The sequence below is a fragment of the Talpa europaea genome (genome assembly GCF_964194135.1).
Source record: "Talpa europaea genome assembly, chromosome: X".
In the NCBI taxonomy this organism is placed as follows: Eukaryota; Metazoa; Chordata; class Mammalia; order Eulipotyphla; family Talpidae; genus Talpa; species Talpa europaea.
In genome coordinates, this window is record NC_140081.1 from 50928433 (window position 1) to 50947148 (window position 18716).

The following is an 18716-nucleotide window of genomic DNA, read 5'->3' on the forward strand; positions in this document are numbered from 1 at the left end:
AATAGACATTTTTCAAAAGAAGATCTACCAATGGCCAACAAGCACATGAAGATACTCAACATTATTAGTAATAAGAGGAATAGAAATGAAAATCACAATGAGATACTGCTTCACAACCATTTGAAAAACAGCAAGTACTGGCAAAGTTGGAGAGAAATTGGAACACTTGTACACTGTTAGTGGTAATGTAAAACCACGTAATAGGCAGTATGGAAAAGAGTTTGGTGGTTTCTCAATGAGTTAAACATAGACTTACCATATAGTTCAACAAGTCCATTTTTGGATATATATCCAAATAATTGAAAAGAGATGTTTTAAATAAATAAAAACTTCTAAATAAACATTCATAGTAGCACTATTTACAACAGCCAAAGGTGAAAACAATCCAAATATCTTTAAATGAATGAATAATCAAAATGTGGGCTTTATCCATACAGTGGCTAGGCCATGAAATGGAATGAAGTACTAACATATGAACAAACCCTGAAGACATGCTGTGTGAAAGAAACCATTCACAAAATACCAAATGTTCTATGATTCCATTTGTGTAAAAAGTTGAGAATAAGTCAATCCATAGAAACCCAAAGCAGATTCAGTGATTGCTCAGGGGTGGGAAAGGGGGTAGAAGAGTGATAGGTGGTTATTAAACATTCGAAAATTGACTGTGGTGATAGTTGCATAACTGTGAACATACTAAAAACCATTTAATTGTACACTTCAAATGGATGAATTGTATTGTATGTGAATTATAGTTCACTAAAGCTGTTGAAAAAATCTTAATTGATGCTACCATGTCAATAACATAGACCATATTTATGTGGATAAAGATAAGAAGTGTAGAAAAATGCATACACTAGGGTTGTGGGTCTGGGAATTATTTTTACTTCAATTGTTTCAAATTAATGATATAGAAATATTTTTAACTCACCTTTATAAATAAGAGGTTTATCTTTATCTTCTGTCTTCTCCCTACTAGCCAATTCAAGAAAATCTTCAATCAAGTCCAGAGATATGAGAGACTGGCTAAAAACAAGGCTGAAAAAGAAATAGTGTTCACTGATTAGAAGATTCAAATAGTAAAGATATAACTTATTTCCAAGTTGATCTACAAATTCAAAATTGATCTACAAATTCAAAATGACTCCAATCAAAACCCCAGCAGGATCTTTTGTAGAAATTAACAAGTAGATTCTAACTTATATATGTTAATGTCAAGCACACAGAATTGGGAAAACAATTTTGAAAGGCAAAAAGTTGGAGGTCTAATGTACATGACTTCAACACTTACAAAGCTAGAGCAATCAAAATACTGTAGTACTGACAAAGGGACAAGGGCAAATCAATGGAACAGAATCAGCAGCCAGATAAAGAGCCACGCAATATGGTTAATTTAATTTTGACCAAGAAACAAAGGCATCAATGAAAAAGGAAGAGTCACAAACTGTCTTGGCAAAACTGGACATCCACATGCCAAACAGAAAAAAGGAACTGCATACCTTATGTAAAAATTAACTTAAAATGGAGCATAAATCTAAATGCCCAATGTAAAACTATAGCATATTTAGCAGAATACAAAGAAAAAAAAATTGTACCCTGGAGCTAGGCAAACAATCTTGAGACATGACACTAAAAATATGATCTATGGAAAAAAAGTTGATAAATTGGAGAAAAAGTCTTCATATAAAACGTATCTGAGTAATTTAAAATTGTATATATGCTACAACATTTTGTTATTTCATTTCAAATGTGTCTGCAAATTCCTGATTCACTATCCCAGTGGTTTCTAACTCCTTTTTAGGCATGAAAACTACTTGTTCATATAAAGTCTTATGTGCTATTCAAAAAAATAATAAAAAGTGGGCCTCCCTGGTGGCACAAGGGTTTAAGATGCAACCTATGAAGCTATCTGCAGCCACTGCAGCATGAGTTCGGCCAGGGAGCTATTCACATGGCACAGCAGACCTCTCCTTGACTCACTCGCTCCCCTCAGCAGTGTACTTCAGTCAATCCGCCTGTTCTGTTCCCCATTCTGTCTCTGGTGAATCCTCTCAACCCCCACATCTCTGGCCTGTACCCCAGTACTTGTATGCATAAATAAAAATCTTTACAAAAAATTTAAAAAAAATAAAAAGCAAGGTGGTGTTTTAAGCATCAGGTGATAGGAAAAGTTTTCACTGGCACTTGAACTCTCTCCTCTAAGGCTCTGCAACCTGCAAAGGCTCTGAGAAACCTTTTGAAAACCAAGGCTCTATCCCATTGATGAGAAGCAGACATAATTGAACACTTGCTATGAGATATTTTCAAATTAGAACTAAAAAGAACGACTCAAATTATGAAATAACTTTTGGAGTTAACCATGTACACATTGGCTACTATATGGCTTCTGAGCTCTGCACTGTGGAAGCATACTGTCTCCTAGTACTCTAACCCTACAATATTGGTAAGGAAATTGATTCCTGGTGCACAGTGTAAATTACCCAGGACTGTGCCTTGAACTCACAGTACAATATCTTTAGTGAATAATTCTGATATATAAGTAGCCTAAAATTGGACATAGTGGGATTATTTATACCATGGAAATCAACAAATGATACAAATGAGGGCTTTTCATTCTTGCTTTTTTGCTTTATGTATTTTTGTCATTATTATTTTTGGGAGACTCAGTTGTTAAAACTTAACCAGCATTATCACTGGCTAAGATGACTAAAATTCATTTATTTCTCTCTCTGTGAAAGATCAAGTTTTCATCTGGTGCAAAAGATGAACGGCGCAAATAGACAATAGCGGAATCTGACTTGACAGTGAGAGAGAGAGAGAAGAGGAGGGAAGGAGAGAGGGGGAGAGAGGAAGAAAAGGAGAGGGAGAGAAGGGGAGAGAGGGAGAGAGGGAGACAGAGAGAGGGAGACAGAGGGAGCAGGGAGAGGAGGGGTATTTGTGTGTGTGAGAGAGAGAGCCTTAGATAACAAGTTCTGAACAAATAGTAATATTTAATGTTGAAAAACCTTTCTATCAGATGAATGTACATGGTCAAGAATAAACAAAAACCAACTTCATTATAACTCAACTGAAGTTGTTTTGTTTACTAAAAACATATTTTGAGATAGTTGTTTAAAAAAAAACTATCAAGACCATGTGGTCAAGACTGAAATTATGCACAAAATAGATGAATGAACTGAGGGAAAAAGCTAAAAGGGGCAACCGAGATTAACCTACCACTATTTAAAAAACAACTGAAATAGTGGTAGTTACATTGCAACCTACTTTGAAAGGTATCAGAAAAATAAAATGTGTGGAGTGATGGATGGATAAGTAACAAAGTACAATAAAATATAGTATAGAATCTAGGTGGGAGGTATATGAGAAATAACTATAATATTCTTTCCACTTTTTGTTTTAAGATTTTCCATAATAGGGCCTCCCCGGTGGTGCAGCAGTTGAGCGCTGGGCTGCGAAGCTGCTCGCAGCCTCTGCAGCACCAGTTCAATCCCCAGCCGCCAGTGAGGGTCCCACATGGCACGCAGATCTCTCCTGCCGCCTGCTGCTCCCCTAAGCAGTCTACTTCGTCAGTCTGCCTGCTCTGCTCCCTGCGCTGGCTCTGGTGAATTCTCTCACCCTCCCGCACTTCTGACTTTACCCAGTACTTGTATAAATAAATAAATAAATCTTTAAAAAAAATTTTTTTCCATAATAAAGTATGTTTCTAAAATTGCATATATATCAGTTGGTTTACAACTAGAAATCACTAGAACTATGTAAAAAATACAGTAGATACATTCTATTTTAGATCAAAGGGGAAACAGCTATAGGGATAAAGTACCAAGTAAAGATAACGATATATTGTTTTACAGGGGTGGAAGGAGCACAGGGGACTATGATGATGGTACATGGGTGAATTGGTGGTGGGAATTTCACAGGGACTATAACTGAGATGAGAAAGCATACATTGTACAAAAATGAAGACCAATGTAAAAAATATTTAAAATATAATAAAAAATAATATATTGTTTTAACAATTTGAAATATTCAACTATAGGTAGTCTTCTGAGATGGTATATATTCTCCCACAGGAAAGACTATGATTATGATGAACATTGTGGAAAAGATTCATACACTGGGAAATGAAATACCACTAAAGGCGAAGCAGACCTCTCCTGTCTCGCCCGTTGCTCCCCTCGGTGTTGTATTTCAATCAATCTGCCTGTTCTGTTCCTCACTCTGTCTCTGGTGGGTCCGCTCACCCCCCACATCTCTGGCCTGTATCCCAGCTCTTGTATACATAATATTTAAAAAAATAAAAAAATACCACTAAAATCCCTAGTATACTTTTCAAATTCTTGTATGGTACCCAAATAAAAATTAATGTTAAACTAAAGATGCTTCTGCAGAAAAAAAGCATGCCTAGAGCAATAATCTCTCCTGAGAACTCGGGAGTCAAATACTCACTTTCTACATAACAACTCTCATGGATATCTAATAGGTCTTTCAAACTTAACATAGAGCAGGTCTCTTTGTAAGCTCTAATAAAATTAACACTGCCCTAAGCATCTCCACCTTAGGATGTAATACCATATTCCACCAGTAACTTAGGCAAGAAATCTGTAAATCACCTTTGACTATTCTCTCCTTTCTGCCCTGAATTTCATCTACCAAGTCCTGTTTCTATTCCAAAACATACCTTTATCTCTGTTACTACTACTCTATTCATTTCTGTATAAAGTGGCAATATACAACAAAAATAACTTTTAGTGAATACTTATTAGGTAGCCAGTCACTGGGGTTAATAAAAATGAATAAAAGTTTCTATTTTCATACAACTCACTATTCAGTGAAAAGACATATGCAGGTACATTGAAATATACTGAGGGGAGTAGAGGTATATCAAAAGGGAGTATGGAAATATACTGAGGGGAGTAGAGGTATATCAAAAGGGAGTATGGAAATATACAGAAGGTCTGCCTCTTTCAGAAAAGTTAAAAGAAAAAGTCTGAAAATTTTTTTAAGATAAAAGTTTATTTTAGCCCTATCTTAAACTGCTATTACAATGTACATCACAGGTAATATTTTAAAAATATTTTATGATCAGATGCTGGAACCTCATAACAGCCTAAACAATAAATCTGGTCCAAAACTTTAAAAATATGGCTTTTGAATGGTAATGTAAAGGATGAGATTGGGCAATATGGATGCAGGGAAGGAAATGGAGGTACAAATGCTAGAAGCATAACAAACAGGAATAAAAAAAAATGAGAAATGTTAATGACAGAATAATCAAAGAGTGAAGTAAAATTTGAGAAGTGTTCCTTAGATTTGGGAATATGAAGGTCACTAAGTAACTTGGGGGTGGGGGGGGTATTCAGTAAACTGAAAGGGCAGTAGTTACACTGCATGAACTGAAATGTGATTTTGAAGATGGTCAAATACAGACATCAACTGGAGGCTTGGCTCAAGGAAGTAAGTTCACGGTGCAATAGCCCTAAGGTGAAAACAGCACTTAGGAAATAACCAGAATATGCACTTAGTACTGACTTGCAAAGAATATAGTTGTCTATCACTATATAAAGTAGAGAAATTACATATTTAGAGAGGAAACAAAACAGATTTCTTCAAATGAAATGTTTAAACAACAGAAAAGTTACCAAAAAGTTTATTTATATAATAAAAGTAGGAAAGAACTTACACTTTGTCCCCAATTTCCTCTGCCATTCGAAGAATTTCAAAAAGAAGTACCATTTTCCCAGAATGCTCCAAAATCTCAGCATCGGCATCTGTAACAAAATCTTTGTACCAGTCTGGAGCAGGGCTGCTTGGATTAGAAGAGGAAGTAGCTTTACCTAAATAATGGAAACAAATAAGTAGGCAATTAAAAAAATTAAAGGCAATTAAAAAACTTTAAAGGCCGGGCCTCCCCGGTGGCGCAGCAGTTGAGCGCTGGGTTGCGAAGCTGCCCACGGCCTCTGCGGCGCCGGTTCGATCCCCGGCTGCTCCCCAGCCACCAGAGGAGGGTCCCACATGGCGCGCAGACCTCTCCTGCCACCCGCTGCTCCCCTCAGCAGTGTACTTCGGTCCTTCTGCCTGCTCTGCTCCCTGCTCTGGCTCTGGTGAATTCTCTCACCCTCCCACGCTTCTGACTGTACCCAGTGCATGTATAAACAAACAAACAAATAAATTAAACATGCCTCTATTAAAAAAAAAAAAACACAAAAAACTTTAAGGGCCTTCCTGATGGTGCCAAGGGGTTACCTCTCAGCACTATGAAGCTATCAGCAGCCACTGCAGCACGAGTTCGATACCTGGCTGGGGAGGTGACCCACATGGCACAGCAGACCTCTCCTGTCTCGCCCACTGCTCCCCTCAATAGTGTATTTCAGTAGATCTGCCTGTTCTGCTCCCCACTCTGGCTCTGGTGAATCTTCTCAGCCTCCACCCCCACACCTCTCGCCTATACCCCAGCTCTTGTATGCATAAATAAATAAAACTTTAAAAAAAATAAATAAAAGAAAGAAACATTAAGACCCCAAGAGAGAGACTGAGAAAGAGACCAAGAGAAAGAGATATAGACCAACCCAGGGAGAGAGTGAGAGAGACTGATGGGGATTTGGGAGTCTGAGAGAAGGAAAAGAGAGACAGGCAGATGCAGGCGTGTGCACATATGTGCGCACGCGCACACACACACACGCACGTGTGATGTGCCAAGTGAAACAGTAAACAAGAGACAGAACCTGAAAGAATACAAATATGAAAAATAGAAGCCAAGTAGGTGCAGGGGCTATGAAAGACTGAAACCCTAATATGGAAATCTGTAGGCCCTGAGAGAACGTAACCCCCAAAATGTACCAAAAGAGATGGGGACCAGAGAAAAAGAAATCCAGATACCCAAAGAGAGGAAGCAGTGTTGGGGGGAGAGAAAGGGAATTCTAGACTCAGAGATCAAGAGAGGAAATATCTTGCATGCAGGAAACGTTTCACTATGCTACTTAGAATTCTAGAAAACTCAAACAAGGATTAATCCTAGAATCATGTAATATGTTGTCATTTTGTTTTGTTTTCTCCATTTATTTTCTCTCTATTTTGTCTACAAAAGGTATAAGAAAAAAGTAGTCCAAAACAATCTATTGAAGTTCTAAGCATAAACAGTTTAATTCAAACTAAGAGCTATCCAAGTTTGACCTGCTTTTGTCTTGTTTCAATTGCTCTTTAATACAAATAATTTAAAATTTTTATATATACTTATCAGAAAATACTTAAGTATTCAGAAAATTATATAAAATATAATGAACAGCTATTCCCACAAGTTTTAACACTTGTTCAATCTGCTTCTGATATAGCTGAAATCTAGTATGTAACCCTACCCAATCCCATTCTCTTCTTTCCCGTCCTCCTTACTGAAGGTTCACTAAAAACCCAAATTCTGTATCATTTCTGTGTTTGTTTTTCTGTTTTCACTGAATGCATATCCCTAAATGTACATTACTATTCATGTTTTTAACTAAAGTGGTATCAAACTGTATCATTCCATAACTTACTTTTTTTTTAATGTAGTTTTTCAGTTTTCACTCAAAATGAAACTTATTCAGCCATTCTAACTGCCATCTAGTATGGCACTGCATGAATATATCACCACTTTTTAGTTTTCCTGTTCATAAACATTTAGATTACTTCTAATTTTTGGCTACAATGAAAAAACTACAGTCAACAATCAATACTGTTAACATATATTTTTCAAGAATGTTTTCTATTTCATCTAAATTTTACATTTTCTGACTTGTTTTGCATGCTAACTTTACTCAGGTTGATTACTACCTTATTTTGTTGCTAACTTTTCCTAAGGTTGTTTCCTCAAGAACCCTATCATTCTGAATTTCATTTCATTTGCAGTATAGCTGCAAAATGTGGGGATCCTGCGTACCCTGGGTTGAGGCCATGTATCTCCATGGTGTTCTGCATTTGCTTCTTTCAGGTGTTCTAGGGAAACACCAACCCAGAATTTCTTTTGAAGCCAGTATCTCATCTTGAGATTTTTAAACTGTGTACGTAATATAAATTCAAATCATAAACTATGTGAGGGCAAGTACATGATTATGGATCTAAGAAAACTATTTTTCCCAACCCAGAAAACAGAGTGAAACAGATAACCTTCTTTTATCATCTTCCTGGATTGACAGGCAATATTTTTTCCTATTCTATTCTTTCATGGAGTATATACTATTTAAAAAGATCCAACTTTAAGAAGGGTCCTAAGAACTCTCCACCTTCTAGACAGCTCAAGGTTTTGTATGTTATCCTTGGGGAAGTGAAAACCAAAGTCACTAGACTCAAGATTAGCATATCCCCAGGGTTTTCATATTATGCACCTTCTCAAACTTACTGTTTATCAGTGAGTTTATTTGTGTCTGGGTCGTTGTGATTTCAATTACTTATAGGGAGTTCATTATACATTTATTTCCAAACCACAATGAATTTATTGCCCAAACATGTCACAATTTTCAAGATTCCATACTTTTTCTTGAATGTCATATTATTTTCTCCCCATCTTTGCCTAACAAACTTCTATTAATACTTTACTCTCCTTCAATAATCAGGTAATATTTCATCTCAGCAAAGTCTGCTTGCAAGGTTGGTCTTGACTGATGTCTGGGAACTTAGTTTCCTATACCAAATATAAAATTTGCCCTGGTTAACAGTGGCTCACTGCACCTAGACTATTTGTATACTGTGGTTTATTCTAAACATCTGTTTTTTCTTTTTTTTCCTTCTGGGAATCTAGAATTGGTGTCAGGCAGACGGCGCCTATGTGCTCAGTCCTCAATAAAAAGCCTTGGCCATTTAGTCTCTAAATGACCTTATATGGTAGAAGACACTTCTCGTAAGTTCCCATAATTCATTGCTGGAGAAATTTGTACATAAAGGGGGGGTAACTCTTCATTGTAATAAATCATAATCCTGAATAAGACTATATGCTGAGTTCTGCAAGTCATTTTAGTACAAAACTGAACCTGCAGGTAGTCTTGGGGACCCCCAAACATAACTTATCAAGCAAGTTGACTAAACTGTCTTCTACAATTAGTCAACAGGCAAGTAACCAGTACCTTTCGGGAAAGTCTGCAGTTTCATAGATTGCACACAAATTTAGCAACAGTTAATCAAATTTACTAAAGGTAATTTAAGGTGAAAATGTCAGAAATAAAAATGCTGACAGAGAATTAATTAAAATGATGGATGTGGCTAGATAAGTCTCAAAGCTTAGGACAAGTTTCTATGTTAATACACTAAATTCCATTCTAAGTTTAATTCTATTGTATATAATTAACAATACTTTACACTGATGTCTAAAAAAAGTAATTGATAAAAATATGGGCTACTCAAGTTAATACCCTGAATATGTAAAACTTACAAATAGATATTTCATGCTAAATATTACTATTTTGTCATCCACATGGGTTAATCATTACTTATATATAACGTGTTCTGTATATACACATGACATATAACAGTGAATTAAAGTCACAGCTTAATATTCACTCTGGACATCACAAAGACAATTACAAGGAAAGGCACAAAGGCAATACCAAACAAACAGAGTAATTCTTAGACCCTAAAAAAATACACTAGTTATTTGAGGGATGGGGGAAGGGATAGGAGTGGGAAGTTGGTAAGAGTTGTGACACTGGTGACATGATGGAGAGTGAGACATATACACATATGGAGGTGTGAAGCTGTAGTCCCCAAATTATACAGTTATATAAACTAGTGGAAAATCAATAAAACTTGAGGGGAAAAAAAACCCAGAAAACCTACACATTAACTCCCAATATCTTGATGCATTCTAAATATATATTTAACTATCATATTCTATATATATATAATTAACTGCATGTTATTTTTAAAGGAAAAATAACATCAGAATAGTATTTGTATGGATAATAGTAGTCATAATAGTAGTAGTAAAAATAGTAGAATGTTAAGTTCCATGAGTATATCTCGTTCACTGATATAAGCTTCTAGAATAGTACACCTGGCACATAGTAAACAAATATTTCTCAAATGAATAAATGTGTTTGGTGCTAATATATGGCCTTACATTAAATACAAGAATTTTGTCACATATCCATACAATGAATTACACACATTTTAAAATGTACATGCTCACAAGTAAAGCTTACTCTAAAAGTACTTAAAGTAATAATAAAATATTTTGAAGTAGTTAATACACATTTCCTTGTCACAAACCTATCCTAATACTAAAACACAGAAATGGGAGTGCTACAAGGTACACTTAAATGTCTAATCAAGATGCTGTTTTACAGAAAAATAAGAAAGTTAATTACAGTAATTTACTTAATAGTCATTTCAAATTCAAAGTGTAACATTTTGACCCTTTAATACTTTCTAATCAGATTTTCTTAAATTTACTATAAGAAAGTGACAATTTTTTCTTTTCATTCATTTTTACATAGAGCTGGGGTGTAGGTCAGAGGTGCAGTGCTGGGTGAAGGGGAATGTGAGAAGATTCACCAGACAGAGTGGGCAGCAGAAGAGGATTTACTAAATACACTGCTAAGGGGAGCAGCGGGCGAGACAGGAGAGGTCTGCTGTGCCATATATGGGTTAGCTCCCTGGCCAGGGATTGAACTCAGGCGATAACAGTGACAGCAAGATACTTACCCCTAGGCCACCAGGGAGGCCCAGAAAGTGTATTTTTTAAAGCTACTATAAGGTAAGGTAAACAGTATCAGGCTTTCCTGCCCTCCTGCCACTAGGATAGATGACGGAAATTTGCGGCCCTGAATGCATGCCTGATGGGGGGCACCTGAAGTAGGGTGTGGACAATGTAGATGAGATTCACCTGGGCTAAGACTGGGCTTTTAAGGGTGGCGTCAATTGGGATGCCAGCAGAAGCAGAACAGAAGCCGAGAGAGAGAGAACGCTGGAAAGCCCCCAGATAGAGTGAGGACTTGCTGGGGGACTAGGAGGCTGGCAGGCCTCCCAGCCCCACAGCACCGCTGCCTGCCGTGTGCCTGGTAAATCCTAATAAAAGCCTGCAAAAGCCACTGAGGGCTTCAGGACTCTTCTCCTTACCTGGTCTGCTGGATTCAAAAACCTGCTCAGTGCCCATTCCTGCCCCTACTGCTACACAGTACCATTGTATATGTTCATATACTATGATCTACTCTAGCCTTACATGCTATTAGTGTGGATCCGAAAAACAAAAATAGATTTTTATCATCTATTTGTTCTGGAAAAATGTTTCTGATAAAAAATTACATGTTCACAGCTGCAAAAAAAAAAAATACAATATATGCACATATGAATGACTTCTATTTAACTGCACACAGCTAAAATAGAAGAACTTAGACAAGTAGTCAAAGTTTCTCACTTGGAACCTATAGCTTTCCTTGATTACTTCCAAGTTCACATGTAGTCGCCTATTCTCTACCCCAGTTCTTTCCATCCTTTTCATATTATGGAATATATAGGAAACAATGACACTCAAATAGTACACCAGGAAAAATGGAACAGGTAACTCATTTCTGGAGGTGACTCAATTACTTCAGACTCCACTTGTACATCTAAGTGTTGAAGGGATCAATATCTCAACATAATGTAACTCATTTACATCACAGGTCAAGAATACTGGCTGTCTACTCTCTCTACCCTCTTAACCACAAATTGGGAGAAAAAATTTCAGCAAGAATATCTGAAGAAATTTATCAGGAACACAAACTTTAAGCTACTTATTTCTAATTAGGAGATGAGAGACTAAAGTGAATCGTAATTAAAAACACAGGGCAGGAAGAGCAGGACAGGTGATAACAGATGCTCCCCCATTAAGTTAAATTAAACTATAACCACTCCTTTACTATTCTTAGAAAAACATTCTTTAAATCTAATTGGAAGATGAACACCAATAATCAACGGTCATATGGGTAACAGGGGAGAAGAAAGAGGAGAGGAAATTTTGAAGTTTCGTTTTTATTATTTGCTTGATTCTTAAAGAAGTCAGAGTCTATGCTTACTTAGGCTACCATCTGTCTATTCCAAGAAGGTACTTTAGAGAGAAATGTTTAACAAGGAATTGCAAAATTAGTTCAGCTGCAGACTTGAGAGCAGTTAACCCTGTTTGAGCAAAGTATTATTCACTTAGCTGGCACCACCATGTCTCTTCTCACATGTGGTGAACTATATTGCTCAGTGACTTCACAAGTGCCAAATATTTTTTAAAAGTTCTGTCTTCAGAAATTTGATATTCAGATTTCAGTTCCTGTTTCTCCCACTCAAACTTCCCTAGGAGGACTTGTAGCCACAACATTTATACTATAAATATAAATATGGATAAAGACAAATTCAACCATTAGGAAGTTCAATCAAAAACTTTCACTAAAAAGGCAGCACCCCTGCCTGCCTATGACAAAGCAGGTGCCTCTCTTTTTCCTTGTCCTTTTCCTAATAAATCTGTCCTTTTAAAATGTAAAAAAAAAGGGGGGGGGGAAAGAACAAACTGTCAATAAGTGTATGATCATGCTCGAAAGCAAAACAAAGTGAAAGAGGTGACACAAACTGTGCATGATACAGGAAAACCTAAATTAGACAATAATTATAGAACATGAAAAACTAAACCATTGGAAGTAGTATCACTCTACCAAATGAATTACAATCATGTTTAATTATCTGAAATGCTTCAGTTACTTACACTAGTTAAGTTAAAACACAATGGTGGTCTTGCAACTGGATATATCTAGGTCTGAAGCCCACTTCTATCAATAATTTATAAAAATAAAGATACCAGGTCCTCCCCTGGTGGCGCAGCGGTTGAGCACTGGGCTGTGAAGCTGCCCGCAGCCTCTGCAGTGCCGGTTCGTTCCCCATCCGCCGGCGAGGGTCCCACATGACACAACAGACCTCTGCTGCCATGCCCGCTGCTCCCCTCAGCAGTGTATTTCGTCAGTCTACCTGTTCTGTTCCCCGCTCTGGCTCTGGTGAATTCTCTCATCCTCCCGCACTTCTGACTGTACCCAGTGCTTGTATAAATAAATAAATCTTAAAAAAAAATAAAGATACCAACAACACTGCAAAGTTGCTCAAGAACTGTTATCTAAAACATGGCAGTGAAAATAATAGTACAGGTACATACATATAAAGAAACAATAGTTTTACTTTCTTCCTTTGCCCCTAACTACCTAAGAGAATACACTGGTTTGCTTATAATTAAAATTACATTTTTTATTGAGTACCTTGGTGTAGGCTAAATAATTATCAGGCTTTTCTGCCCTCCCGCCATTAGGATTGATGATGGATCTCAGTGGTCCTGAATGCATGCCTGAAGGCAGGCACCTGGAGTGGGGTGTGGGCATGCGTAGCTGGATACACCTGGGCTGAGAGACTGGGCTTATAAGGGCAGCGTCCCGGGGACACCAGCAGAAGAGAGCAGAGTGGAACAGCACAGTAAAAGAGAGAGAAGAAGAGAATAAGAGAGAAGAAAGGCCACGAGAGAACGTCGAAGAGCCCAAAGAGAGTAAAGACATGCTGGGGGCTGGGAGACCTGCCAGCCTGACCCCTGACCCCACTGCCTGCCGTGTACCCGGTAAATCCCAATAAAAGGCTGCAAAAGCTACTGAGGGCTCCAGGCCTTCTCCTTCACCTGTCTGCTCGGGTCACAGAGAACCTGCCCCGTGCCATCCTGTCTCTACACTCGGTTATACGAAATGCTTACATATTAAGGAAAGATTCCTATGATCCAATTAATGAGGATGATAACTGAAAAAAGAACTGACATGATACTGCCTTAATATTCCATAATAAAGGCAACATTCATTACTCACATTCTTCTAGTTTTAAAGAAACTGAAGGATTGTTTCCTGTTTCATCTACATTTCCTTCACCACCACCACGAGATCTTGAATTCCAGACTTTAATCACTTCAACATCATTGTCACTGCCACTTCCACTTGAGCTACTATCTTTTTTCCCCCTTTTCCCTTTTGTTTTCTTCTTTCTAAAAAAAGAACAAATCCAAACTATTAATAAAACAAAGATACAAATGCAAATGATCAGAGGAAAATCACCAAGATTGTGAATATGTCAACACAGAACACAAAAAGTATTCAATTTACTTTGTGTAATCATCAGAGCTTAAACTCATGGAGGTTTCATCGGAATCTGAAGCTATAAATTCATCCATACTGTCTTCATCAAAATATCCCTAGAGAAAAAACAAATATTTGAATAGTTCATTTTAACTTATATTGGAAATCATAATGCTTGTTTATTTCATTTAAGGATAAATTAATTGTGGTGAGATAAGAATTGAGGAACTATAAATTAGAAAATGTAAGGGAGACATGACAGATGTGACTAATAAACGCAATAGATGTTAAGGTTTTACATTGAAAAAAGGACATCAGGGGCCTCCCTGGTAGCACATGGGTTAAAGTCTCAGTGCTATCAAACTATCACCAGCCACTGTGGCATGAGTTCCATCCCCCGACAGGGAGCTAACAGTAGATCTGCTTGTTCTGCTCCCCACTCTGTCTCTGGTGAGTCCTCTCACCCACCCACACCCACCTCTGGCCTAGACCCCAGTTCTTGTATGCATAAATAAATAAAAATAAATAAATCCTAGAAAAAAGGACATCAATACAAAAACTGATGAAATCCAATTAAAGTCTGTTATTTAGTTAGTAATATTGATCCTATGTTAATTTCTTAGTTTTGATGATTTTACTATGGTTGTGCAAGATCTAAGATTAAGATTTAAAACCCTTCCATACACAATCATAATAGATTTAAACATATAAAAATTATCAATAAAATCATCTGAATTAGCATACCACAAAGCCAAGGAAATTTCAAGTAGTGTATATATGTACATATGCATGTGTGTATATATAAGCATATGCATATGCTTATATTCATACACATACTATATATGCTTATACACACACACATTTCAAAATATGCCTCAAAAGATACCTATAAATCAATTCAGGCTACTTGATTTAGCTTACCTTATTTTCCTTGCTAATGTAGTCCAGTTGCAAACACCAAGGATGAGTCCAGATCCTACTTAACATCTGAAAATCCTGGAAAAGTTTTGCACCTGCCTTTCCTCTTCCACCTTCGCTGCTGTTACCTACACCTGATCAGATGGGGAAAAAAAACATATTTAATGTACAGAATTATTTTTTAGAACCAGTATTTTACAAAGTTAGGGGTTTAAATTTTATCTCTGAAATGAATTCCTTTAGCAATGTAAGCAGCTTATCCATCCTTTCACTTAGAATAGTATTTTGAAAAACATAAAGGATTATAAAAGAATTCGATTAAATAGAAATTACCAAAATATTTTAAATGTGATTAAATGCATGCTTTCTTAATTCATTAAACAACAAAGTATAGCAGCAAGCCCAACAATTACATGAAATTTTAAATTTTGATAAAGGTAAATAACACTGAGATTACAAAAACAATCTATAGGAATATTTCTGTCTCTATTAGTTAAAAAGTAACAATTCTCATTAGTAATAGTATGGTTTGTCACCTACATTCATGATTGGACAAAATGCTGAAGTTTTGTTAGAGGTTAATAAAATAAAAATGTAATTTTTTTCTTAATTCAGGTTCATATACCTCCCTAATTTCTAACCATGGAATGTGGATAAAAACATCCTATTTTAACCCTAACAGCCCCAGCTGGTGAGAAATGGAGGCCTCTGGTGAGTGACAAAGAGCACACAAAGAACTCACAACCTCCAGGGCAAGCACGAGTGAGCCCCACCAGATCAAGAGTTCTCACAAACATTGTCAGGACTCAGCTGGACAAAGCCCCTTCAGGTATCAAGTAAGGAAGTAATCCAACATAGCCAAAGGCCACATGACCACTCGAGACACACTCCCAAGACTCACTCAGACACATGCCGACCACCCCAGTAGCCCAGAGACCCCCGTGGATAAGCCAGGTCAGCAAAGAAACCCAAAAACAAAAATTGGGGGAAAATGAAATTACAAGTTGTGAAGCAAGCCCTTCAGGGAACAAAACACCATAGAAAGAAAATCTCCAAAACCCAACAACTCAGACAAGGAAGAATTTCTCTGCATGGCAAATGAATAATTCAAAATTGCCATAACCCAAAAACTCTAAGACATAAGAGAAGATGCACAAAAGGAAAAGAAAGCAATGAGAAATATAATCCACAAACAGATGAATAAGACTGAAACTTAAAGGAACTATGGAATGTTAAATGATCAGTAGAGGAGCTAAAATATTCTGGGAAAAGCTATGAAAACAGAACAGATGATAAAGAAGAATGAATCAGTACTCCTGAAAAGACGGATACAAAAAAGAATAAAAAAAGAAAAGAGAAATACAAATGAAAAAGAATGAAGAAACACTATGAGAATTATCTGATACCACAAGGAAAGGAAATGTAAGAGGTATAGGAATCCCAGGAGAAGAGAGAAACAAGGAAACTGAAAAACTATTCAAGGAAATAAGAAAACTTGAAGAGATAAATAAAAATAGACATACAGGAAGCTAGAAGGACACCAAACTACCATAAAGAAAATAAAACTACAGAAAGACATGTGTGTGTGTGTGTGTGTATATATATATATATATATATATATATATATATATAAAGCTTCCAAAAGTACAAGACAAAAAAAATAATGAAACTGACTGGGGGCATTAAACACATAACCTATAAGGGAAAACCAATTAGGCAATTATCAGATTTCTCTAAACACACACTAAGGGCAAGAACAGAATGGAATAACATATTCAAAAACTCCAAGACAAAAATTGTCAACCAAAAATACTTTATCAGGCAAAGCTCACCTTCCTTTATGAGGGCAAAATAACGACCTTCCCAGATAAACAAAATCTTCAGAAATGTGCTACTACTACACCCCCAGTACAAGAATTATTACAAGAAGCCTTAAAATCCAACCAACAAAGGAATGAATGGGAAGAACTGAACAAGGTACTGAATACAACCCTAAAATGAACAAAATGGCAACAATAGATGTCGATGTATCACTAATAACCCTAAACATAAATGGACTAAACTCACCAATCAAAAGACAAAGAGTACCATGCTAGAAAACAGAACCCGACCTTCTGCTGTCTCCAGGAAATATAGCTAAGCTCTAAAGATAAAAAAAGATTGAAAGTAAGGGGCTGGAAAACTATTACACAAGCAAACGGTAGCCAAAAGAAGGCAGGAACAACCATAATTAAGGCAAATAAAACAGACTTCAAACTAAAAAACATGACAACAGGCATAGATGATCACTACATAGTGCTCAAGGGGACAATACACAAGAAGACAAACACTCATCAACATATACTCACCAAATGAAGGAGCATCAAAATACATTAGACAATTACTATTCATCCCTGAAAACAGACATAAGAGAAAATACATACGTAGTAGAACACTTTAACACCCCACTCTCAACAAGGGACAGATCAACAATACAAAAAATAAACAAGGACACAATAGCCCTAAATAAAAACCTAAACCACATGGGCCTCATAGACATCTACAGAACATATAAAATGAATACACATTTTTCTGAAGCACACACAGCTCATTCTCCAGGATCAACCACATACCGGGCCAAAAGACAAACATCAAAGGATACATGAAGATCAAAATCATGCCAACTATCTTCTACCATAATGGCATCAAACTAGAAATCAACCATGAAAAGAAAGCAAGAAACCCATTTCATGGAGAGTGAACCACACATTACTGGAAAACCACTGGATTAATGAGAAAAATCAAAGAAGAAATTAAAAAATACCTCAAGGCATCTCAGACATCAAACTATACTACAAAGCCATAATAATTAAAACAGTATGGTACTGGAATAAAAACAAACACCCAGATCACTGGAATAGAATTGAGCCCAGAAATAAACCCACACATATATGGACAGTTAATCTAAGACAAAGGAGCAAAGAATATGGAATGGAACAAGAATCATCAGTTAAATAAATGGTGCTGGGGAAACTGGACCACCACATGCAAAAGAATGAAACAAGACTAATACCTCACACCATGCCCAAAACCAACTCAAAATGGATAAGACTTGAACATAAGACTTGAACCATAAAATATGTTGAAGAAAATATTGGCAAAACATTACATGACATACATCTATCTCAGTAACATATTGAAAGACTCATCCCCCAAAGCAAAGAAAGTAAAGGAAAAGATAAACAGCTGGGACTACATCAAACTAAAAAGCTTCTATACAGCAAAAGAGACAATAACCAAAACAAAGAGACACCGCACTGATTTGGAGAAAATATTTGCACTCCATACAACTGATAAGGGTCTGATCACAAAGATCTACAAAGAGCTCACAACTCAACAAAAACAAAGCAAACAATCCAATCAAAAAATGGGCAAAAGAGCTAAACAGACATTTCTCTCTTAGAGGAAATGCAATGGCCAACATGAAAATTGTTCAACATCACTTATCATCAGGGAAATGCAAATCAAAACCACAATGAGATACTACCTCACACCAGTGAGAATGGCACATTTTTAAAAAACTGGCAAAAACAAATGCTGGTATGGATGTGGAGAAAAAGGACCTCTCTTACACTGCTGGTGGGAGTGCAAACTGGTCCAATCACTATGGAAAGCTGTGTGGAGGTTCCTCAAATTACTAAAAATGGAGCTACCATATGACCCAGCAATTCCACTCCT

General features: G+C 36.7%; 1 protein-coding gene across 1 annotated transcript in view; it reads right to left on the reverse strand.

Annotated features, from left to right (window-relative positions):
• Window positions 1-18716, reverse strand: part of ATRX (ATRX chromatin remodeler) — a gene marked incomplete at both ends in the record, with an annotated part of 225503 nt that overhangs the window by 70075 nt on the left and 136712 nt on the right. The window contains 5 exon segments of the mRNA XM_084259121.1: window positions 929-1035; window positions 5678-5831; window positions 13818-13990; window positions 14109-14197; window positions 15003-15133. Of these exon segments, the coding sequence (XP_084115247.1) occupies window positions 929-1035; window positions 5678-5831; window positions 13818-13990; window positions 14109-14197; window positions 15003-15133 (654 nt within the window).